General features: G+C 46.2%; 4 protein-coding genes across 5 annotated transcripts in view; 1 reads left to right on the forward strand and 3 right to left on the reverse strand.

Annotated features, from left to right (window-relative positions):
- Nucleotides 1-38: 38 nt before the first annotated feature.
- pptc7a (protein phosphatase targeting COQ7 a) lies at nucleotides 39-6,039 on the reverse strand. Its single transcript, XM_037482601.2, has 6 exons — nucleotides 5,471-6,039; nucleotides 4,421-4,600; nucleotides 3,041-3,239; nucleotides 1,930-2,053; nucleotides 1,704-1,833; nucleotides 39-1,585 (listed from the first exon to the last, which is right to left on the reverse strand). The coding sequence occupies exons 1-6, from the start codon at nucleotides 5,670-5,672 to the stop codon at nucleotides 1,527-1,529; spliced, it is 894 nt and encodes a 297-aa protein (XP_037338498.2). The 5' UTR covers nucleotides 5,673-6,039; the 3' UTR covers nucleotides 39-1,526.
- Nucleotides 6,040-6,375: 336 nt separating this feature from the next.
- ppp1cc (protein phosphatase 1, catalytic subunit, gamma isozyme) lies at nucleotides 6,376-9,746 on the reverse strand. The gene is made up of 7 exons (XM_037482600.2): nucleotides 9,321-9,746; nucleotides 8,755-8,886; nucleotides 8,400-8,630; nucleotides 8,147-8,251; nucleotides 7,704-7,927; nucleotides 7,211-7,345; nucleotides 6,376-7,041 (listed from the first exon to the last, which is right to left on the reverse strand). The coding sequence occupies exons 1-7, from the start codon at nucleotides 9,373-9,375 to the stop codon at nucleotides 6,952-6,954; spliced, it is 972 nt and encodes a 323-aa protein (XP_037338497.1). The 5' UTR covers nucleotides 9,376-9,746; the 3' UTR covers nucleotides 6,376-6,951.
- A 3,654-nt stretch (nucleotides 9,747-13,400) lies between these two features.
- Nucleotides 13,401-20,396, reverse strand: myl2b (myosin, light chain 2b, regulatory, cardiac, slow). Of its 2 annotated transcripts, none has more exons than XM_037481759.2 (7): nucleotides 20,130-20,396; nucleotides 14,929-15,018; nucleotides 14,776-14,851; nucleotides 14,398-14,502; nucleotides 14,182-14,260; nucleotides 14,054-14,102; nucleotides 13,401-13,964 (listed from the first exon to the last, which is right to left on the reverse strand). In XM_037481759.2, exons 1-7 carry the CDS (start codon nucleotides 20,259-20,261, stop codon nucleotides 13,860-13,862), a joined length of 636 nt encoding a protein of 211 aa, XP_037337656.2. In that variant the 5' UTR covers nucleotides 20,262-20,396; the 3' UTR covers nucleotides 13,401-13,859. The 2 variants fall into 2 exon arrangements, with proteins under 2 accessions (XP_037337656.2, XP_037337657.1); XM_037481760.2 differs by lacking the exon at nucleotides 20,130-20,396 and adding an exon at nucleotides 16,162-16,255.
- Nucleotides 20,397-20,721: 325 nt separating this feature from the next.
- cux2b (cut-like homeobox 2b) overlaps nucleotides 20,722-22,676 on the forward strand; it is a 22,326-nt gene continuing 20,371 nt past the window's right edge. Inside the window, exon 1 of the mRNA XM_062562183.1 lies at nucleotides 20,722-20,733. Within this exon, the coding sequence (XP_062418167.1) occupies nucleotides 20,722-20,733 (12 nt within the window). The remainder of the gene's footprint in view (nucleotides 20,734-22,676) is intronic.

Below are 22,676 nucleotides of genomic sequence, written 5' to 3' on the forward strand. Positions count from 1 at the left end.
TTATATTCTTCATATTAAGGCCATCAAATACAACAGGCTAATAAATACTATACTCTTTATTTAAATATTGTACAGATTTTAGATTTTCATTGAATTCTATACCCAAAATATATACAGACACGTCCTCTGGTTGTAACAAAGGGTTTGGGAGAGGAAGACAACAAGTGACGGGGGAAAAGTGTCAGGGAGCACCATCTCATTGGGAGATTCGTGATATTGTTAAGGCTACTTGGATTGTCCTCAGTGCGATGAAACTTAACTCACAATTTGATCACTTACTATCCCATTTCAAAATGGCGCCCGACGTGGCTGTCAGGAGGAACTTCTAAGCGTGGAGATGGCTTTACACTATTCCTTAATGCAGGAGCAAAATAAAAATCTAAACTACATAATGTTTTGAGGATGCCTGGCACGCTGCCTGGGGTTTAAAGAATTCTCGACGTTTGCCAGCATCAACAACACCTGATTCAAGGCACTTTGTTAGAACGTTACAAACAGGTTGTGGTAGTGCAGATCTGGAATAATGTAATGGAAACACAACGGAACATCTGAGCTCTGCAGGAGAAGGAAAGGAAGCTGAATGTTGAACAGTACGAAGAATTCAACAATCTTACTGAGCAAAAGAAGTCACCAAAATATATATTTAGTCCCACGACAAACTGTCACAGGGCTGATGTTTTTCTGATGATATGAAAATGATATATTAAGCTTTGTGCTTTTAAGGCAGTGGGAACACACGAGCGCATCACATGTACTCGCATCACTTCAGCCGCACCTGTGATTTAAGGGAGGGCATCAGTCTCAATGTCTATTTGACGAGGACATTAAAACCAGCAAAATGGTTTGGAAAAGGAAGGTGCTGCTCGTTTTGAAATCTTATTAGATCACCCTGCCAAGAAACTAATACATTTATACACTTTTTTTGGCAATAACAGCAAACCGGTCCTTTCCTATTACGAAACACAATGCTCCCTGTTGCAAGCCTTCTGACGAAGGTTGTTCCAAATCCCACTGTATCATCAGGAACATCCCTAATGCAGCCATCTCCTGTGCACGTCCCCTCCTGACACAATGGATGGACTCAATCTTCACCTGCCAGCTGCCCAGCATGGGCCTGCTTCAACAGTCTGAACACCTCCCGTCTCCACAGCCACCCACCAGAGAACTATGACATGTCCATGTGAGCCAGGATCCTCATCTCCACGGCGCCCAATGACTGCTCATCCCCGTCAATGGGATTACCCACTGAGCACACACTGGGAGGATGCCAACACGACAGCCTGGCCAGGGGGCGAGCCAGGCCTCCAGTCCCCCTTCAGTCAGCCAGACACAATCACAGAGAAGTGGGCATGTACGAAGGGTCACGGGGGGGGGGGGGGGGGGGGGGAGTGGGTGATGGTCAGCAGTAGGATGGGGAGAGTATCGGTCATCAGTCCTTCATCCTGACCAGCAGGAAAAAGCTGTCCAACCTGCAGAAGACGCTCCTTCCTTCCTCTTCCTCCCCCCCCCCCCCCGCAACCCAACCTCTAATCAGTGTATTCTGCCACTATAGACAGCAGCACTGTGATGTCATCTGGCTTTCCTCCTGGTAAAAAAAAAAAACAATAAAAAAAGGATCAGTATCCCATCCGAATGAGGCTCGGGGATAATATCGCTTTCAACATTGTACCAGTCACATGGTCCACATGGAACGCAACGCTCACCTCTGACATTCAGCCCGTTGTCGCAGGCGAACTGAGCAAAAGGCGACATGTAGTTGGGGTCGTAAGCCAGCACGTGGGCCTGCTCCGCGATGCTGTGCGCCGCCTTCTGAATGCTGTCGTAGTTTGAGTTCTACGGGGGGAGAAAGCGGGGCAGGCGTCAGGCGGCCGTAACGCAGACGCACGCGTCCGATTGCACTCGGCGCCTCCGGGCCTGCTGGGGACTCACCTTGAGTTTCTTCAGCTCCTGCAGGATCATGTAATCTGGCATGTTGTCAAAGAGCCCGTCGGTGGCCGTGAGGATGATGTCGCCGAGCTGCACGTCGAAGGAAGAGCTGTCGGCTGCGTCGGGGCTGTCGGCACAGAGAGACATTTCAGGGAAAACTAAAAATACAAAACTGAACTGAAAGTCTCGGCAAGGTCGTGACCGCATTCATTTGCCCGGTTAAGCTTCTCCTCCATCCCTTTCACACCCCCGTCCGTCTGACCGGATTTATTTTTCTAAATCTCGGCTCGAAGGAACGCTCACCGATTACAGCTCATTATCCGCTAGGAAAATCTACCCAGTGGGACTGATATTTTACATGGTCACAGAAACGTAGTCACATGTGCAGGATGAAGATGAATTCAAGGAATAGGCCTGACCCAGTCTGCCAGTGTCAAGTTCACCTCTGGGAGCATGCCTCTTCACTGTTCCTCAGGCGAAACATGAGGGTCAAGTATCCCACAATAAAACACATATTTTGCTGCATGTTTATCACAAATCTCTTCCAGAAGTACCTGGTGTAACTCGCTCCTTTGGCACATTAACATGCTCCAAATAGCTTATCTTTTAATTAACCACTTTCTGTCCCTGACATTCTAAGAGCTCTTTAGTTATGACCCTTGCAATCTTTTCAGTCGGTCGCTATGTTGGTGATTTAGGATTGGAAACATAATCTGCTGTTGCACTCGAGTGCAAATTCATCAGAGAAAACCCCTCAACTAAATAACTAAAACGTGTCAAATTTAAAAAGGAAGTCACATAACGAACCATATAAAATGCACGACAACTGAAGAGGAGGAGACCGAATTAAGGCTGTTCGAATAACGTTAAATAAAACACTAATTGACATGCATCTCACGTTCATTCCCCTTCCGTTCCTTCGGAAATGCTTTTAAGAGGCTCAAGATAATCCGGCCGCGTTGAAGACTGAGCGAGTAAAAAGATGGCCGGGGACTCTGATGTCAGCAGCCCACTCAGACTTTGCCCCCGGGGGAAGGGCGACCACGTGGTCTGTATTGTCATCAGGATCCACGGGGCAGATTGAACATTCCTCCCCTCCGCACCAGCGCCTCACCTGTCGCTGAGGACGGCCCCTTCGGCCCCCGGCGGCGCGATGGACAGCTGGAAGGGCGTGTTGAAGTAGTGCTGCTGCTCGTCCGAGCGGTGCACCACCTCGCCCCCGCGGACCACCAGGAAGCCAGAGTCTCCCAGGTTGGCCGTGTGCAGCCGGTGGCTCTGCCGGTCCAGCACCACGATGCAGGCCGTGCTGCTGCCTGCAGATGGACAGAGAGAGAGAGATACATTCAATTTGAATCATCCAAGTAAGTAAAAAGTGACTTATGTGCTGCATCAGTTGAGCCACTAACCCCAAGCACAGAACATTCTCAAGATGAGTCATTTTTTAACAATGCCTGGATGAAAACAAAGCTCCACCCAGCATAAAAAAATGAATCTATTCAGCCTCACATAGCTTAGAAAGTTTGCCTCCATTAATGGAAAGCTACCCACAGAACGCGTGTTTGGGGGCTGATTAGCAGGATGTAACACAATCAGCACGGTGGTTTTAGGACTTGGACGACCACCAGCTGGGAGATGGAGGGGAAACACGAGCTGGTTGGAGCAGGCGGAGAGCGTAGAGCCACACCCTGCTGGTGACTCATCCGGCACGAAGGAATATGCTCCAAAAAGGGTCAACCTTCACAAAAAAACCCTCACGCATGGTGACTCACTCCCTTTCTGCTCCGTTTTCACTCCAGCAAAACAACACGCAGCCACCCTGAAGAACATTCCCTCTACCGTGAAGGAACAGCACAATACGGGGTTGTTTCCCCTGCTGCACATGTGATGAAAGGGGTGGAAAAGTACCGACACTGGCAGACCCCGAGGTCAGTATTACCGAGGTTATTCACAGACATTTGTCATTGTCGGGAAGCGGGTTGGAGGGCAGAGATTGTGGAAGTGAGCGGGACGAGGCAGGTCGGGACTCGGGACATTCCCAATGGGATCTGGCTGTTCTGACTCACGATGGAAAATTCTCCATCTAGGGTCAAAACAAACAACGTAATCCTAAACAGTGTACTCGGATCCAAACCGCACGGAAAATGCCATGTAAGGGCGTCCCCGCCGAACGTACCTTTGATCGTAAGGTTTAGGAATGAAGGAGGCCAGTCGTCTTGTGATCATAGAACCAGTATTATCTCTGGTTCTAATGAATGAGCAAATACTCATTTATTTAAATAAATAGCTCAAACGTGTGCGCATATAAACTTTTTTTTTTTTTTTAATCGAGTATGCGGCCTGAGCATTATGTATCTTTTCAAACCCCTTATTATGAACACTCCTCCTCCCCAGGAACATGTGGCGTCGGGGGGGGGGGGGGGGGGGGGGGGGGGGTCCGGCAGAGGGCACGACCTTCTCTAATAACACCAGAGAGCTGGCGTCGCCCTGCACTCACCCAGAAGAGGCACTTTGTTCTGCAGCAGCTCGTAGTAGCTGGTCGTCAGGACTCCCACCGGGTTGCTGGATACGAAACGTCCTTCCTTCACCAGCCGCTCGCACGTCTTCATCAGGGTCCCCGAAAACTGAGACGGGTCTACGCCGTAGTCCCTCCAGCCGCCTACTCCATCCGCTACACCTGGAAGATAAAACCAAATGGTTTTATTTAAAATGGATGTTCATAACATTCACCTTATTAAGCCCCACAAGGGAAGTTTTTTTCCAATGCCAACAAGATCATCATCAACATCATTCTTGACATTGCTCACAAGTGAGGACCTTGCGAGAGGCCCCAACAACGCCATGCAGTCGCACAATAAAAAGAAGAACAATGGGCGCTGTCACGAAGATGCAAAAAAGGCAATTACAGAAAGAAGAAGACAGTGTTCAAGAAAGCAGGGAAATGACACAGAATGTACAGAACAGTCACTGTCAGTTAAAAGCAGGTCTACAGCAGTTGGAGCATTTTTTTCCCATTGCAAGTCTTCACTTGTCCCCCTGAAGAAAAACATGATCCTCTTTGTAGGACTTGTTCCCACAGGAGACCTGGTAAGGTCAACGAGCTTCTCTTCCCCCCTCGGCACGGACCATACATGGACGCCTCTGTGTCTCCTCCTGGAGAAACTTTGCAACTTATCAAACAGTCCACAAATAACCTGGCGCAAAGACGTCCTACATTGCAGGATTGCTCGAATGCCTTTTTGACAGAGATATTCAGCAGGGCTCAATTGTCCCGCCGGCGTGTTAAATAACAGGTTGTTTAACGTTATATAAGAGCCGAGGACTCTTTGTGCCCAAGAGCCGGTTAAAAAAAAATAGACCCTGAGGAAGAGCAGGTTTTTAAAAGCCGCCTTTGTTTCTTTAACACGGGGACGCCGTGGAGAACAGACCTGCATCGCTGTGCCGCAGGTAAAAACGGAATCCAACCATTGATTGACCTCTGACCTCCCGTCAGCGCCGCGGCCCGTGTCACACAGTGCAAACGCGTTTAACGAAGCGAGACGCTCACCCAAAACGTCGGCGGACCTGTGCCGGGCGATGAAGCACGCGTCGTCCCCGTAGCACGTCCCTTTCTTCAGGATGCCTTTGCAGAAATCTTTGCCGAAGCCGCAGCTCGCCGTCACCAGGCTGTAGTCGCGACTGTCGGTCTGAGAGAGTCCGCCGATGACAGCTCTGGCAACCAGTCGGCCGTACGACAGCACGGACAACATCACCCACACACCAGCCCCCGCGCCGAAGGAGGAAGAACCCCCCCCCCCCGGCCAAGGCTAGCAGCCGCTGCTAGCTTAGCGGCACAATCGGTGACTCGCTAACGAGGCTGAGGGATGCGCGAGCTGCGAGCCGACTAACGGTGCGCGCACGCCGGACTGGAGATTCGTTGTTGGCCGAAACTTTCCTTCACAGAAAACAGACGCCTGTTCTGCCCCGAAAGGCCCGCAACTGCTGATTCTGCGCCGCCATGGTGTCAGCTGTGCCTCTCGAGACGCTACATAACAGAGTGCGGACCCGACGTCCTGTCCTCGCTCCGTTCTGCTGCTGCCGCCGCGGTCTTGTGACTGCTCTGACGTCAGACACACATTACGCAATCCACGTTTCCTAATAAGGAAATAACCCATTCAGACATGGACCCCCCCGCTTATGAGTAATTCAATGGAGAGATAGATGTATGTGTAATGTTTATTTAAAATATTAATAGAAAAACATAAAGCTCATTTAGTACTTTACTAGAAATACTGATAGTATTTGTATGCCATATGTTTTGGGCTACTTGCCCCAACTGAATTGGCTTTTGGACTGTATTCTGTCTCCCCCTTGTGGACATCTGGTTGTTCATAAGATGTTCTGACATAATACTGAAGTATTTCAGTTTGCGTTGTGCAAAGTTATGAGAAACAAATGACAATTGGATACCAATTCCCCCTTAAAATACACTCAAGTTTATTAGAAAGATTTAGATGTTACAAGAGTGCTTCCTTATTCATTTATTTTAGCACAAGACTTGTTTAAAAACGTGATGATGCAGTGTAAGTCAATACCCCATGATACCAACTGTAAATAACCTTAAATATAGTTTTACATAAGTGAACAGGTGTTTGTGACTTATCCCCATTGGATTTTATAGCTATTAATGCTAATTGCTGAAATGAATTAGATCACAATTTAATAAAACAAAGAAACTGGATAAAATTGTGCACAGCTTCAAACAAGGCATTCCTGTGCATTAGTAGCCGTATTGTTACATTTCTCCTGATTGAACAGTCATATGTGGCAAAAGACTAGCTGCAAAATGGAGTGCAAAACACCTGAGGTTTTCATGGTGACGTTAATTTACCCCTCTGGACAAAACAACAAAACATTTTGCTTTTATCAGGTAGAAGTGAACATATTTTCAATATTGGCAGCATGAAGGTTGAACAACCCTTCCTATGCAGAAGATAAAAGTTGAACAGAGGAGCAAGAGTCCAGCCATTTGTACCCCCCCCCCCCTTTTCATTTCTTGGCTTGCTTGGTGACCATATTGCGAGGGGGAGTCACGGGACGGCTTCCATTGGGCTTCTTCTTCTCAGCTGGTTTCAAAATCTACAAAAATTATAAAGTGACACACACTTTAATAAAAATACTTATGAAAACAATGTTCACACAGCACAATTTCAGATTTCAATCATCAATAAAAAAAACTAGATTTATCAGAAGAAAAAAAATCATCTAAAACTCTCGACGCAGAAGCTCCGTTTCCTTCATAGGTTACCTGGAAAGAGCACATGAGGGTCTCATCCACACTCATCATGGCTCCGGCATTGTCAAACTCTCCACAATAGTTAGGCGCTGAGAACAGAGTGACAAGCTGTCTCTTTGCGAAGAATTCATAGCCATCTTCAACAACCTGCAAGTGGAAGAATAATAGTAGAGACACATTTAGACACTCGAATGAAGGAGTGATAGCAATATTGTTGAATGTAGTCCTGATCGCTGGTTCCTGGAGGTCAGGCTGAAACCTTTTTCAAAGTACGTAGTCTAGTTGTTTGCCTAGACAGACCAGTGATCAGGGCTTACAACAGGACAACTTCTATGGGTTACAAGCCAAAAAGGTTGGAAATCACTGTGCAGTGCTCACAGTATCGTGCCTGTTCTGTGTACTGTACACAATGTACTGTGTATCAAGTGTAGTCGGCATATTTCACAGACCTGTCAATATACAGCAACGGCACATTTTTGTTGTTACCAGAGGTCTTTGCGATTACCTGGTGGGCACGGCAGATCAGGTCCAGGTCATGCTTGTGCAGGAACTTGGCCACCACCTCTGAGCCAAAGGTGAATGACACCCCCCTGTCGTTCTCCCCCCAGCCCAAAACATCCTTATCTGGGTCAGACCACAGCAAGTCACACAGCAGACCCTGGTCGGGCACATCAGTGGGCCGCATGATGCGCCTGATCTGCTCCATGGACTGAAGGTCAGGGGACAGTCCTAAACAGAGCAGCAGTACAAATAAACACACTGACACACAGGTCGACAGCTTTTCCACGTGGGTACGCTCCACGTCGGTTGGAAAGCTGACAAATCACAACATTGCTTAAGGACAAATGAGCTTGGCTGACAAAAGGTGAAATGCGTTGGATATTCTGCATACAACTAAAGTGACTAGTGGGAATAAGTGTGAAAATAAAATGTAAAAAAATAACTCACCTCCATGGCAACAAAAGATCTTCTCATCAACAATGGCGGCAATAGGGAGGCAGTTAAAACAATCTGTGAAGGTCTTCCAGAGTTTGATGTTGTACCTTCTTTTACCTAAAAAAGTTCAAGAACAAAGTATTTCAATATGATAGCAAAACAAAATACAGAACCAAAATCAAATATTACCTCAAACAGCAATACTAAATTGTACAATAAAACTGATATGAAGTCCCTTCGGGGACATTCATCTTTTTATACTCACACTCGTCATAGAAACCATATATTCTGTTGATTGAAGCACACTCATGGTTTCCCCTCAGGAGGAAGAAGTTCTCTGGGTATTTGATTTTGTAGGCCAGCAGAAGGCAGATGGTTTCCAGAGACTGCTTCCCCCGGTCCACATAATCACCCAGAAACAGATAGTTGCTTTCCGGAGGAAAGCCCCCATACTCAAACAGCCTCAGCAGGTCATAGTATTGCCCGTGGATATCACCTGCAAGACAAAAGGGGCACCGGGATCAGTTGTCATTATGTTTTGAGTAATAATTTGCTGGGAATGAACCAGAGACGGAAATCACAAGATTCATACAAAAGGCATACATTCAGCTCTTGCTTACCACAAATCTTGAGAGGGGCCTCCAGCTCCAGAAGAATGGGTTGACTGAGGAAAATCTCCCTGGACTTCAGGCATAATCCACGAATCTCATTCTCCTGGAGCTGCACATTCTTGCCAGGCTTCGCCCCTCTGACTGCGACCGGACAACACAAAAAACAAAATTGGTCAACAACAAAAGGCGGAAGACGGTCCCCACGACGCGGGTGCCGCGCTGTACCACACGGAACGTTTCCGCGCAGGAATGCGCAGCGCTTGTTTTGAGTGGGAGAGAAACACGGTGTCTAACGGGGACGTTACACATCGCTCCGTGCCCCTCTTCGGGTGCAGTCACATCCCCGAACCACACAAATAAGGCAATCATTTAAGTGTAGGCTCAAAGAGTGACTAGTTAGCGTTAGCTAATGAGAGCTAATACGGCTGGTTATTTTCCAAGATGTTGAAAAACACGCCACAGCTTGCGGCGTTTCTAGCTAACGTTACTCATAGCGTCCATTACATCTTGCGGATAACTCAAGTTGCGCCGCAGCTGATGATGATGTACAGCTCCATAACGCACAATGCCCTTACCTTCTAAAAGACGTTGAATGATGCTGTCAATGTTGAGTTTGTCAACATCGGCCATTGTAGCGTTGGAGATATTAAAATCGATTCAGTAAAAATGCGTCTTGGCGTTTGCACACTTGAAAGCTAGCCAGCTAGCTCTCCGGGCATTAGCTGCCAGACGTTAGCTTCGCTCCTTTCTAATATATATTGGCGTGACCCTGTTTCTTTGTAGCTGCTCGTTGACACGTATTGAAAATCTATAACGTTACTTTGACATCGGGAGTTTAAAAAAAGAAAAAGAAGAGAAACATCCAGTGGTGGCTTTTGGTAATAAACGGGGGGACTAAAAAAAATAAACGTCAACCGCACTAGCTGTTGGCTAGCGATGGTGCCCCGTCTCTGTTCGCCTCTGCCGCACCTTGTGCAGTTAGCCGGCCGCTGCGCGCTGCTGCTGCCCCCTGCTGGACCGGAAGGAGAACGCTAACCTCGAGATACAGCTGAGTTTTGAAGGATAAAATTACAAGGAAATGGCAACTCAACTTGATTGTTAAAGTATATCTCTCTCATATTTGATCACAGATATGACAGTCAAAAGACAACGTGATTGCATGGTATTGTTTACTTCTTTATTAGTAATTAGTGTAGTTGAACAATTGTTATAAAAACAATGCTGGGTTCAGGAATTCTCTCAAATGCATAGGTAAAGCATCACATCTTTGAAATCAATTTAAATCTAGTTGAGGTACGAACAACCACACATTTGATTGAACTTCTTTGCTGTTTTATTGAGCTCACAATATGTCAAATTAAATAAAAATGAAATTACTTGATGCACGTAGGGAAGCAACTCACCTGAACACACCTCAAGTAATTTACTATTTTACAGTGAGGCGACCCAATTAGAAGATAGACAGCTCATTGCAGGGTAGTTTTACAGTAGCTAGATCATTGTTCCTAAACCAAAACTTACTTGTTAGTAATAACGTAATGTTGCAATGGCTAAGTGTTGACCAGGTAGTTATGCAGCCTTTGATGATATATTGACAGGGAACATTAATTCCCTCCAATAAAATTCCTGCTTATACTTTCAGTTGCTAAATTTAGTTTACATAGCAAGGTACTGGTATGAAATTCCAAAGCATATACTGTATGTTTGGCAAACAAAAAAGCACCCTTCAAACCCTTCAACCAAATGCAACACACTCACAAATTGAAATTAAGCTGCACTGTAAACAATAATCACTTAAATGATTATTGCAAAAATATATTGTGTAGTGTATGGAAGTAAATCGGGTTTTGAAAGAAAAAGGTGATTGAATTTCTAGGACTGAATATTTATGCATTGGAATTATGTACCTGAATGTTTTTCAACGTTAAAATACTGCAAAAAATTAAACCGCAAATAATTCAACGTTAAAATATTCAACCGCAAAAAATTCAACCACAACATCCGGGACCTCAAGGAAGAGCAATCGATTCTAGATCAGGAGCGTGCGTCAGGCAAAAGGAGCGAGCAACCAAACTTCGGCTTGTCGGCAGCATAGTGACCGGATTGTAGCCACGGGGCTCTTCTTTGTGCCATCAGTGTGGTTTGTGTCTGTAAGATTCCGTAATAGACAGCTGACATTTGTACATTAACAGACTGTATTGGACATGAACTAAGCTAAGTTAAACGAGAGCGTACAGCCGGTCAGAATACGCCTCTTCTTCTGGTTTTGAATTAATTTAATGATGCTGAGATCCTTCGACAAGCTGTTAGGAGTGATTGGCGGAGTTTTTGAAACCAGGAACGCGCTTGAGGAGGCACATGAGCCGCTGTAGCGTAATGGGGGGGTCAGCGGCTTTAGCGGAGCGTGCAGACGCATAAACCCGACAGGACATGCAGGAAGGAAGCTGCCAACTCTCACGCTTTCGCCGTGTGACACACGTTTTTGCCTGTTTTCACACGCACTCACGCCACACATCCAATTTCTCACGCAAAAAAAAAAAAAAAAAATCCGGCCGAGACTCGTTCGTTCCTTTTTCAAAACACCAAGATAGATGGCGCTGATGAGCGCCACTGCGCCATATGCGCTGCACCGCGAAATAAGCGACAGAAGAAGAGATGCCAGTGGCGCGAAAGAAAACCAAAACGGACGAAGAAACGGGCACCACCGACTAGCTAGGTAAAAATGAAAGAAATTATTCGTTTGTGAATGCGAACATACATCATGAAGTGCTCTTTAAGAATACAGCTATCCACAACATGGGTATGGTTTCAGTTAAGAATGAGTATACCACCATTCTAATCAAAATATCAATCTACCTACCCAGGTCCAATCTTAAACACTGGTCTATGAATAAGGCTTACATGTGGTGCGTAGGCAGTCATTTAGACAATAGTTTTATGGTTGAATGTTCAGCTCAAGTCTAGAATGCTGAAGATGAATCAGAATAAGTTCAGGTATTTCACGTTTAGCAGACCACTCAAAATCCACTAGAATCCAGGAAATCACATCTATATAATCCAAGATGTCATTGGGGGTGGACCTTCAGCAATGTCTGCCTCACAAAATGTAACTAATAATGTCCATCTCCATCAGTGGCTTTGTGCCTCCCCACAAACCACCAGAATGCAGGGGTACAACATGGGTTCAACAGCAAATTAATTCCAATTCTCTGATATATGAGCCACCAACTTGTGTGGCTGTGTGCGTGGCATGATTTTAGTCACCCCCGACAAAATCTCACTCCAAGGTTTTTTGAAAAGTTGGCCGGTATGTGACCATGGGTAAACTTTATTGAGGATCTGGCACAACACAGCGACCTGCAAGGAGCGCAGCGTCTTAAATAAAGGGATGTACGTCTTAATGCGAGGCTTTAGAAATGAACACAAAGGGATCCTGTATTTGCTCCTAAAGTCTGAAACGAGAACTGATTTTTCAGTGACGGTGTTACGTGCCCACTGGTTTTAAAACCTACTGGTTTGCCTACGCGTGCGTGTTTGTTTTCCCCCGACAGCAGCAGATGTTGTCTGCCTCCGTCACTTCAAATTGCATCCCATATCCATTGCAGCGATTACGATTGTATAAGTGAGTGCTACGTCGCTGCCACGTGTGAACATATACATAAAAGAACATTTATTAAAAGTTCGCCACAACCTGGCATCGAACACTGTCGAGCGAAATAACGTAATGTTGTGGGGCGGCTGCGCTACGCCATCGGCCAACCGAGCTTATAGAATGATCTGCTGATTTGTATACTTGTGATAATATTATATATCGTCAGTGGCAAGAAAACGTTTTGGTTCAGGGTGAACATTATATGTCCTCCTTTTATGTATTTCTTCATACGTGGCCACACTAATGCTCGCTCCTTTTGCTTGACGCACACTCCTGATCTTGAATCTAGAATCGATTGCTCTTCCTTGAGGTCCCGGATGTTGTGGTTGAATTTTTTACAGTTGAATTTTTTGCGGTTGAATTTTTATGCAGTATTTTAACAATGAAAAACATTCAGATACATAATTTCAATGCGTAAATATTGAGTGCTAAAAATTCAATCACCTTTTTATTTCAACCCCCGATGACACAGATTTACTTCCATACCTTACACACAGCTGCCAGTTGATACACACGCACAAACACACACACACACACGGCTCAGTGGGGAACTGCCGCGGGTGGTCCGGTCGACGGGAGGGGGGGTGGGGAATGGCCGCGGTGCGCGGGCGCGGATGGTCGCGCAACCCTCGTCTACGGGACCATCCGTGATCGTGACTTTTAAGCATACATCTTAAAACACTGCTTCAAATGCAGCACTGCACAATAACCTAGAGGACTGTATTTAGCTTATTAAATATCAACAATGGGAAATAAAGCTGCACACAAATCTGTCTTCCCCGAGCCAAATGGCAAAGAGTAATTGCCGTCTCTCACACTGGGATTAGCTGAAATCCTCACCGGCTTGAATATTTAACCTCTTGACCACAGGGGGAAAAAAACACTCAACATTGTTAGTGGATCTTTGCAACTGTCTTCTCCGGGATTACCGACCCTCCCTTTAACTATTCATTCAGTGAAGATATATCAGAGCATGCCGACACGCATTTAATACCTCGCTGTGTTCTCATTAACTTTTATTTGACCTACTACATACAGATCACATGCACAGTAATACATATACACACTAACATATAATGCATTCATGCAAAATGATGTGATTCATCCATATGAAGGGGTAATTGTTTCTGTTACGTTTATTTGTCTGCTATAGTTTCTGTGATATTTCAGCACAAACACTACTCATTCGTTTAAAACTTTTCTTTGTCATTGGTCGATTTTGAGATCTCGGTCTAGTTCAGAAAAGTTCAAAATAAAACATCCAAAATACATATTTAGCTGTTTAGCTGTACTAATTAGTCTATTTTAGTCCGTGGATTTTTCTCTTTAATTCAACAAAAGTGAGCATGAGAGAGTGTCTCAACGTCATATTCAAACACATCATTTAAAAAAACTCTGGTAAGTAACCGACTGTAAAAGCTTCACGTTGTAATCTATTCGTGAAATGTTTCCCCCCTTAAATCTACTCTTGGTCTTTCTCTTCACCATGCGTGATGATGTGAACCAGGTTGTTGTAGTCCAGGTTTCCTGCAACATCTGGAGGGAATGCTGCAAACATCTGTTCCATCTATGGGGAGGGGGCAAGGAGGGTGCGCGGATTAATATCTGAAATGTCCTTAATCCGAACTCAACAACGTCAATGCATTCCAACATCACCTCTTCAGGGGAGAACCTGTCCGCCTGAGTGGTCAACATGTCCGTCACACTGTGAAGAGAAGCGGCGGTTAGGAGCAGAGCGGACGTTCACACCTCCATCAGCAACGCGGCGCCGTGCTCTCACTCACAAGTCTTTCTTTAACGATCCTTTCCCCTCCGGATCGAAGACTTTGAAAGCGTTGAGGATGGTCTCTTCTGGGTCAGCGCCTGAAGATGATGTTGAGTTGATGAAAAGTTATGTGAGAAAGAACACCTTTTCTCTCTTTTTGGACCAAGAATTGTCATGTATACATTTAAATTGTTACAGTCGGACTCTGGGATGTGCAGAAGAAAACTGCCTTCACCTTTTAGCTTCTCCCCAAACATGGTGAGGAAGATTGTGAAGTTAATGGGTCCCGGTGCCTCCTTCAGCATCTCATCAATTTCTTCTTGCTTGACATTTAAACGGCCTACAGACGGCAGATAAGATTGAACTCAGAGCTTCGACTGACAATTATTGTCATTATTGATCAATCACACATTATTTTCCTGATGGATTTATGAGTCTTATGGTTAATAAAGTAAATAATGTCAATTGCAATTTTGCAGAAACCTGAGATGACTTCAGCTTGCTTCTTTTGTCTGAGCAACATTTCCAGTAACTCTGCACCTGTTGCTCTAACAATGCTGACAGCTGTTCTTCTATAAACACAAAAGGACACAAAAGACAGATGTGGTCTTACCTAAAGCTGCAAAAGTGTCTCTCAGGTCATTCTTGTCGATGAAACCATCTCTGTTCTGATCCATGATGGTAAAAGCCTGCGGAAGGTTTCAAGTGTCACATTCAGCGTCAGAGTGAAGCTGCCCAGGGACAAACATCTGGGCGGAGCACTGACCTCTTTGAACTCCTGGATCCGGGCCTGTTCGAACATGGAGAACACGTTGGAGCCGGCTCCGTCCGCTCTCTTCTTCGCCTTCTTGGGTGCCTGCGGGGTTTTGTAACAGTGACGCGTTGACCGTGACACGTGCGCTTATGATAAGGAGACGAGGATGGATGACCTTAACCGAGCGCAGGGGGGGGGGGGGGGGGGCAGTTCCTACTGGGTCTCATTAGGACGGATTACAGACACTGTCAGTTTGTTGTGGAAACATTTACTCACATCTTCCAATTTTTTTTTTCGCCAAGAATGCCGACTAAGCCTGGGGAAGGTGTGGCCCGCTGCCCACACACTCCCGCAGTCCCCCGGATCACAGGGGTTGGGGGTTGGAGGATTATTCCATAGGGCACAGGGTGGTGACAGGATGGTACACTGAGCCCTGTTTGATCAGAAATCCCTGCGAGGCGAGGATTATGTCGAGCTATTTACACGACTGCCAAGGAACTGTCGTCAGAAAGCAGGGCGCGGGAATGCGGCGCGATGACGTCATCCCGCTGGGACTCACGGGCCTCTCGGCAGCTGCTGTCCAACCGCTTGTTGTGGAATCAGCTCTTGTGTACGCGTCTCGTGGACGAGGACCTTTGGCGCCGGGTTTATTTCTTCATCTTGTACCTAAGAGGATTCTTGTGCTCAGGGCCGATGCTCCCCTCCCAGAGGAGCCGACCGCGGCTCCATTTATGCGTTTAACTGTCCTTGACCCGCGTTTGTGGCTCGCACCTGCTTCTCGTCTCCAGTGACTTCTACCTTTCTCTCCTCCTCTCTCCTTGTTTCCTCCTCTTTCCTGTACTCTTGTCTCCTCTCCTCCCGTCTCCTTTGATGAAGGCCGTTAGTAGGAAGAGGAGGGAACAAGTTCTCTCATCACCCCCCCCCCCCCCCCACCGTTCTGAATCCATATACTTATATATAGTTAAAAAAATACAAAATAATCGATACATCATCAAACGGCCAACCTGAGTGCTGTCCTATTGATGATCTGTATTCAGCGGCCATGCACATATCGACAGGGGGTGTATGGATCCGGCATCATCGGTGTGAGCAGAGGAAGATGCATAATTCATCAAAACGTCCCACGACAGCATGCGATACAAACACACAATACAATACAATAACACACAATTCAACACAGGACGCGGGAAGCAGAAACAGATCGTCTGCCCCCGTGCCACGACAATGAAATCGCTGCCCGCTCACCATGTTCTCAGAGAGGGAGCCGATGAGGAAGCAGTGTCCCCGCCGCTTCGTGATCGGTGGAGGCGCACGGAAACCCCGGGGGTAGATATAGTGACCCCCCCCCCCCCCTCTCCCCTTCCTAACGGGGCACGCCGGGCCTATAAATACCCCGCGCCTTCTTTAGTCAGAGGCCCAGGTAGAGAGGACTAGCCCCTCGCCGCCATCACCCCCCCCCCCCCCCCCCCCCCCCCGCCTTGCAAAAGGGTGGATGAGATTTAGGGATAATAGCCAAACGCACATACCCCGTTAGTGAGACCCCAGAATAACAATAGGACACAGCTGTTGCTCGGGAAGGACAGTTGTTTGTGACCCGACGGCGGATTTCTGACTGGAGCGGATTCTCGGTAGCGCGATGAGAGGAGCGGAGAGATTATGGACAGCCAGTCACGCCGTGGAAAACATTTAGTGGGACGCCGTGGAAAACATTTAGTGGGACGCCGTTGTTCGTTCGATTCGTGTCGCCTGTGTCCTCACAGTTTGCATTTATATCACCGGACAAGTAAATATGGTGAGATGTAGAGAGATAATCCTTTAGTAGCCCTGCAGCGGGGGAATTTGAAGGATTACAGCAGCAAAGGTCAAGGTTTAGACTGCTCTTTTTCCTTAAACAGCTTTATGTTGTATTCATGGCCACACAAAAGTTGTATAGTGCATAAAATAAGTTGAAATACAAACATCAAAAGATCTGAATACAAATGTCCAATCCCAAATATATCTTTATTTACGATTTAGGAAAGTAAAAGAAAGTTTTTAAACTGATCTTGGTCCAGAATGCAACTAAGTGAGTTAAATGTGGAAACGCCAGACCTCCGGTGCACACACACTTCAGAAGTCAGAGACGTCTTGTCTCCGGCAGGTAAAGTTTAAACAAGCCCCATCAGACAGAAATGACTATCATTATATAAAAAAAAACATCTTTAAGTGTCACATTGATACATTTCATTATGAGTTGACCTTTATACTATTCACAGGGCTGCAGACATTTCGCCTCCTTGTGGCTGAAAATAACTCCTTTTTGATGCAGATATTTCAACACGTCCCCACATGAAAAGCACGATGTGATTCTTTACTTTAAGACGGCATTTGCAGGAACACGTTCCCGTTATTATGTGTGAGTCACAACGCTCTCTGTTAAAAAAAAAAAAAAAAGTCACCAGGCTGCCCGAGAATGACCTGAAGCAGGAAAACGGGTCACTGATGTCGTCCAGCTGCAGACGCCTTTATTCCTTTGGCCGTTGGCACTTCCCTCCCTCGTCCAGTGGGTAGTGCTAGCAACCCGCAGCATTCAGCGTCTCACCTGAGCCACACACATCCGATTCCCAACTCGGCTGCACTGAAGCAACTCCGTGCTGTTTCCGCTGTTGTCCCGTCTGATTTTACACAAATACTGTACTTGACGTAAATATCGCAGTTTTTTAACTTCAATAGAATCCCTTTAATTAATTTGCATCATGCACCAAATGAGGTATTTCATTATGTTGATTATGATTTCTGGTCATAAAATTTGCAAGACATTATCACATTTCCTAATGAATATTTAAACAAACCTTAATCGGTTCCACTAATCACCCACCCATTACATTTCTTTCCTCTTTAATAGAGTCAAAGTGCAGATGCGTCGCCTTCATCAATACAGAGAAGCCCAATCAAGTATTGATTGGTTCTGGAAGGTGGTGTTACAAATCATGAGCAGGCTCTGCTGTTGAGGAGAGTCAAACCCTTCTGGAGAAGCACAGGCTCCAGACTCTTGTGGTTTAGATGAAAAAAAAAGGTTAAGGAGAAGCTCAGGAATGCATATAATTATAGTTTTAAGCTAAGAACTGTAATGGCACACTGTTTGCACTTGTCAAACCACTCAGTCAAAGCAGAGACCTCTCGCATTTTGGCAGACCATCAACCCTCTCTCGCTTCGATCCACTTGTTTTGTTAAATGAAGGTTGCTATGGTAACCAAGGTAATAATTGCAGAAGAAGTAAAAAAAAAAAGACATCTGCTTGAGTCAGGGTGCTCTGCGGCCTTTTGTCAGAGGACATGTTGTTGTCAGGGTCTTCAGAAATGAATCTATATTGCAGTGGGTCCGAGAAAGAACCACGTACCTCCTCCAGGACCAAAAGAGACTCGGGGTCTAATAGTGGTTGATGAGCATGGCGCGAGTAGCTTGAAGTGGTGGTTCAGGTACTGGCGTTTTGGCGCCATTAAATCACCAAAAAAAAAAGCTCAAAGAAACTTCCATCACTCGGCAACAACGGGTCTCTTCATTAGCCGCCATCGTTTCCACGCCCATGTCCTCCCATCCTTCCCAGGAAACACAGTCATTTTAAATCCCTCATCCACTGACCTCATCAAAACAATGATTTTCCAGCTCTCGGATAATTTCCCTCCTGTGCGCACAGACCTCATTTTAAGTAACCATGCATTACTTTTTAGATTAGGCTTAAGAGGCCCGTGGTGCTTTGTTGATGACAGCGGGTGAATGTGAGGTCAAGATTATATTCATAACTGATTGAGGTTATGAGTTTCAGCTATTTTTCAGGTGGAATCAGGGGGGCCCGACGGACAAAGCACCAGCCTCTGTGTGGGGAGATTGTGGGTTTAGGTCCCACCTGGGTCCCCCTGTAGCCGCAGCACGCCGTGCGTCATTACAAACACTTTTAGCTTGATCGGCGGCCAAAACAGAGTTTTTGATCTGAGCAGGAGCCGCATAAGGAAACACATAAAATATATACTGTTCATATACTCAAAATGTCACTTGAGTATAGACGCTTCATTTCCAAATTAATTTAGGAAATCACAACATTTTTTTTCAAATGTATAAATATACTGTTTTGGGTTCCAAGGTTGCTGGCTGGACAAAGCTCAATAGGTTTTCTTATACACCACTACCCTTATTATTCATGACTTGTGCATTTTAGCCTCACCCTACAGCCACAAATAAAGTGCAATAAGCAAAACTTTTAATAATCTCCCCTCTCTTTCCCCCGCAGGTGTTTGTCTATGGCAGAGGAATATGTCATTGTCCCCCGCGGTGCTAAAAATATGACCCATGAGGATATTATTTCTCTACCTGAGACTGATATTCATATCGCCCAGGAGCCCCTGCACAACAATGCTTGGTGACCAGGAGGTGGAACATGGACTAAAACCGGTGGTTCTGATGGATACCTTCGCTCAGTGATAAAGGTATAATTAATGGAGTAAATCACACAGCGTGTGCTCCTCACTGCACACAAGCTGGCGTCTAACGCTGTGGTGTCAGCAGGGGGAGCAGCCGGCACCAGCGCCAGAGCAGCCTGACCGGAGGAATTACTTCTTTTATGTAGACAAAGAGCACCCTCATGCTTTATTAAGTTGGACAAAGTAAAGCCCCTCAGGGTTGGTATCTGCTTAGATCGTTGCTGTCATTATAAATATTGAGAGAGCTGTCAATTGCAGGAAGACGGTTGATTTTTGTCCCAATCCAAAAGCGTATGTTTATCTTATAAAGCATGCACACAATTACTGTACATTTTTACTATTTTGTTTTAATATGAATGCATAATCGAACAAAAACTGTGAATTTAGGCGCGTTGATCCAAATGACCCACATGAATACACATAAAAACGTAACCAAATCATGAATAATGTTAAATAATATGAAATGTGGGCTTAAACTATTATTAAGCTTTTCTAGCTATAGATAATGGGGGTTTGAAGAAAGAACAGATAACAGCCACATACACATACCCCAAGAATAAAGAAATGTAGATGCATCCCTCTAAAATGTTGATTTAAACGTGCAGGTCATTGTCGGTATACATGTTTTCTCTTATAATATGGACGCTGAGTTCCATTGATATATTGGTCTAATTTGCATGATGATAAACCCACACGTGGAATAACGTGAAGTGACATTCTTAATTATAGTTGCACTTCATATGTCGATAACGTACCTTCATTTCCAATGATGCTAAGCTACTGTCCCGTGGGCTTCTGTAATAAACACTGTGTAAAAAAAAAAAAAGGAAATATAAGAGGAAAAAGTAGGCTTGGCTAAATTCCCTGAACTCGACTAATCTACACATCAGCTCCTTCCCTTTTCCAGGCGGTAATGATGAACCTCGGGCTGCACGTCACCGTTGATAACTTCGCCAAAAATCAAGTGCAATTGTTCAGTTAACGTCGGGATCGCAGGCGCAGACACACAAACACACGCACACACACACTTGCTCTTTACTTTTATAAGACCCGGGCACTTCTCCAAAAATATATCTCCTACCCCTCCTACCCCCCCCCCCCTTCCCCTCATCCCCCGGTCCTCCCTCCCTCCCCTTGTTAATTCGGGGGGAAAAAAAGAGGAAAAAAAAACATGTTGGCAGACTTGTCAAACATATCGGCGCAGTCTCGTGTTAAGTCAGTCCGCTATTTTTTTTTTTTTTTCTAAAAGTGGGACCGGTGATCGTAAGCGTTGTTTCACGAAGGGGGGAATCCAGCCCACATATTTATTGCAGCCGCTGAAAAAAAATCTCCTCAATATCCCCCAAGATGGCCGCCGATGTAGGATCGATGTTTCAATATTGGAAGAAATTTGATCTACGGCGGCTCCAGGTTAGTGCTTTTCCTCACCCTTTCCCCGCTCGTCTCCCTCCGCGGTTCGTCTCCTCGCGGTTCTCCCCGGTGCCTTGTGCCGCGGTCTTCTTCTCTTTTTCTTTCTTCTTTCTTTTCTTTCGGAAGAGGGACGCGAGGCGGAAGCCGGCGGCGTGTGTGTGTGTGTGTGTGTTTTATTTATTTTTTGTTTGTTGCATTGATAGTTATTAGAAATTGATCCCCCCCCCCCCCCCTCTTGCCTTTGTTCAGCTCTATCATTGATCCGCGGTGGAGCCACCGTGGAGCAGCCTGCCGCACGGATCTGGGATCAGCACCGCGGACAGCACGGGAGCCCTCACGCGCATTAGCCTTTCTCTAGGGTTTATTGTTTTTAAAGCATTTTTAATTTTTTTTTTTTTTAAACTCTTTTATCATCCGGCGTGCCTACATGTACGGGAAACTTTTAACGCGCCCCCCCCTCCCCTTCCGAGTCCCCCCGTTTTTTGGACGTGGGCTGTAACTTTTTCACCCGGCTGTAATGTTTGATGCGGCTGGTGAGGACGCCCGGTGCGTTGCTGCTGCATCATTCCAGTAGGCTCACGCAACGATTCTTGTTCTATTTACGTGTGTCGTGTTTGCATGTTTTAGAGGAAGTTTCGTTTGTGATTGGGGGGGGGGGTTATTTTGTGGACGTTAGTACGTCTTCTTGTAATGTCCCCCACACCCCTCCTACCACAAGAAAACAACAATATAGATATGTACTGTGTTTTGGACACGTTGCCGGCGCGCGACCGGTTAGTTTGTTTGAAAAAGAAAACGCTTGCAATAAATAGCGTGCAGAGTGTGTCAGCTGATCGGTGTGTTTGTGTCACATAACGAATTAAGCAGCATGTCAGAGCTCCGGAGCCTCCGAGCTTAACCCGCTGAGCCCCGAAGTTGCATTTATAGCCCCCCCCCCCCCAAAAAAAAACATGCTCACAGGCTGCGCGTCATTGCAAGCGTTGCATTAAGGATGTGAAAGCTAAATCGCTGTTTGCAGTGTCCACTCCGCTGCCCCCCCCCCCTCCTCCCTCCATCCTCTCCTCTCTCCTGAAGCCGCATAGGGCTGCTCGGCGGAGGGGGGTTGGTTGGCTTGGCTGGGAGGTGGAGAAGGGGGGGTGAGGGTTGTGTAATTGTATTCCCCGCTAATGTTTGTAAATCAGCCTCGGCCGGGGCGCAAGGGCAACGTCTCCGCCGTATGACGGATGTTCTGTAACATGAGGAATGACAGCAGCGAGACCGTGTCCCCCGGAAAGAGAAACCTACCGGGGGGGGGGGGGGGGGGGGGGGGGGGGGGGTCAGATCTGGTGTCTCTCTCTCTCTCTCTCTCTCTCTCTCTCTCGGTTGTCTTCTGCGTGTGGTGTTGTTCCGGCTCCCGGCCGCTGGACCTCTCTCTCACCCGGGCTCGGATCCAGAGGGGGGCAAAAGGGAGCTATTGTTGTTGCGGCTTGCCGTCGCCACCCCCCCCCCCCATCCATCCATCCCCCCCTCCTCTCTCTCCCTCTCTCTCTGCAGGCTCTCGTGCTGATTCACCCGGCTGCTCGAGAAGACCGTGTACCCTTTTATGATAGATGTATAGATTCAAGTTTTTTTTTTCATTAAATATGACTGAGTAGCCTAGGAGGTAAATCTGAGCTGCCCCTTAAGGATGCCCAAGCCATTACCCAGTGTCACGAGCAGTGATGTAGGGGTATGTAATAAAAAGGGCAGCCTCCAGTCTGTGACCATCATCATAAGGCATACAGCCATTTATATATAAAAAAATAACGATGCTGGGAGAAAAGTCCATGATTGTGTTCCTTCGAATGACTTTGAAATAGAATAGCAAGTACCTGCAGCTGGATAATCGTCCGTTTTTAAGGGTGTGCAAAGTA

The sequence above is a fragment of the Pungitius pungitius genome, chromosome 5 (assembly GCF_949316345.1).
Source record: "Pungitius pungitius chromosome 5, fPunPun2.1, whole genome shotgun sequence".
NCBI classification, from domain to species: domain Eukaryota; kingdom Metazoa; phylum Chordata; class Actinopteri; order Perciformes; family Gasterosteidae; genus Pungitius; species Pungitius pungitius.

What these genes read in the sequence shown, in the direction of transcription:
- pptc7a (XM_037482601.2), bottom strand. Translation starts at nt 5,672, where the DNA reads ATGTTGTCCGTGCTGTCGTACGGCCGACTGGTTGCCAGAGCTGTCATC. An exon ending in CAGGTCCGCCGACGTTTTGG is followed by an intron (nt 4,601 to 5,470) that starts GTGAGCGTCTCG and finishes TTTATCTTCCAG; the next exon opens with GTGTAGCGGATGGAGTAGGC. An exon ending in GAACAAAGTGCCTCTTCTGG is followed by an intron (nt 3,240 to 4,420) that starts GTGAGTGCAGGG and finishes GTCCATCTGCAG; the next exon opens with GCAGCAGCACGGCCTGCATC.
- ppp1cc (XM_037482600.2), bottom strand. Translation starts at nt 9,375, where the DNA reads ATGGCCGATGTTGACAAACTCAACATTGACAGCATCATTCAACGTCTT. An exon ending in GGCCCCTCTCAAGATTTGTG is followed by an intron (nt 8,631 to 8,754) that starts GTAAGCAAGAGC and finishes TTTGTCTTGCAG; the next exon opens with GTGATATCCACGGGCAATAC. An exon ending in GATCTTTTGTTGCCATGGAG is followed by an intron (nt 7,928 to 8,146) that starts GTGAGTTATTTT and finishes TGCTCTGTTTAG; the next exon opens with GACTGTCCCCTGACCTTCAG.
- myl2b (XM_037481759.2), bottom strand. Translation starts at nt 20,261, where the DNA reads ATGTGTAGATTAGTCGAGTTCAGGGAATTTAGCCAAGCCTACTTTTTC. An exon ending in GGATCCAGGAGTTCAAAGAG is followed by an intron (nt 14,852 to 14,928) that starts GTCAGTGCTCCG and finishes AACCTTCCGCAG; the next exon opens with GCTTTTACCATCATGGATCA. An exon ending in GTTTGGGGAGAAGCTAAAAG is followed by an intron (nt 14,261 to 14,397) that starts GTGAAGGCAGTT and finishes CATCATCTTCAG; the next exon opens with GCGCTGACCCAGAAGAGACC.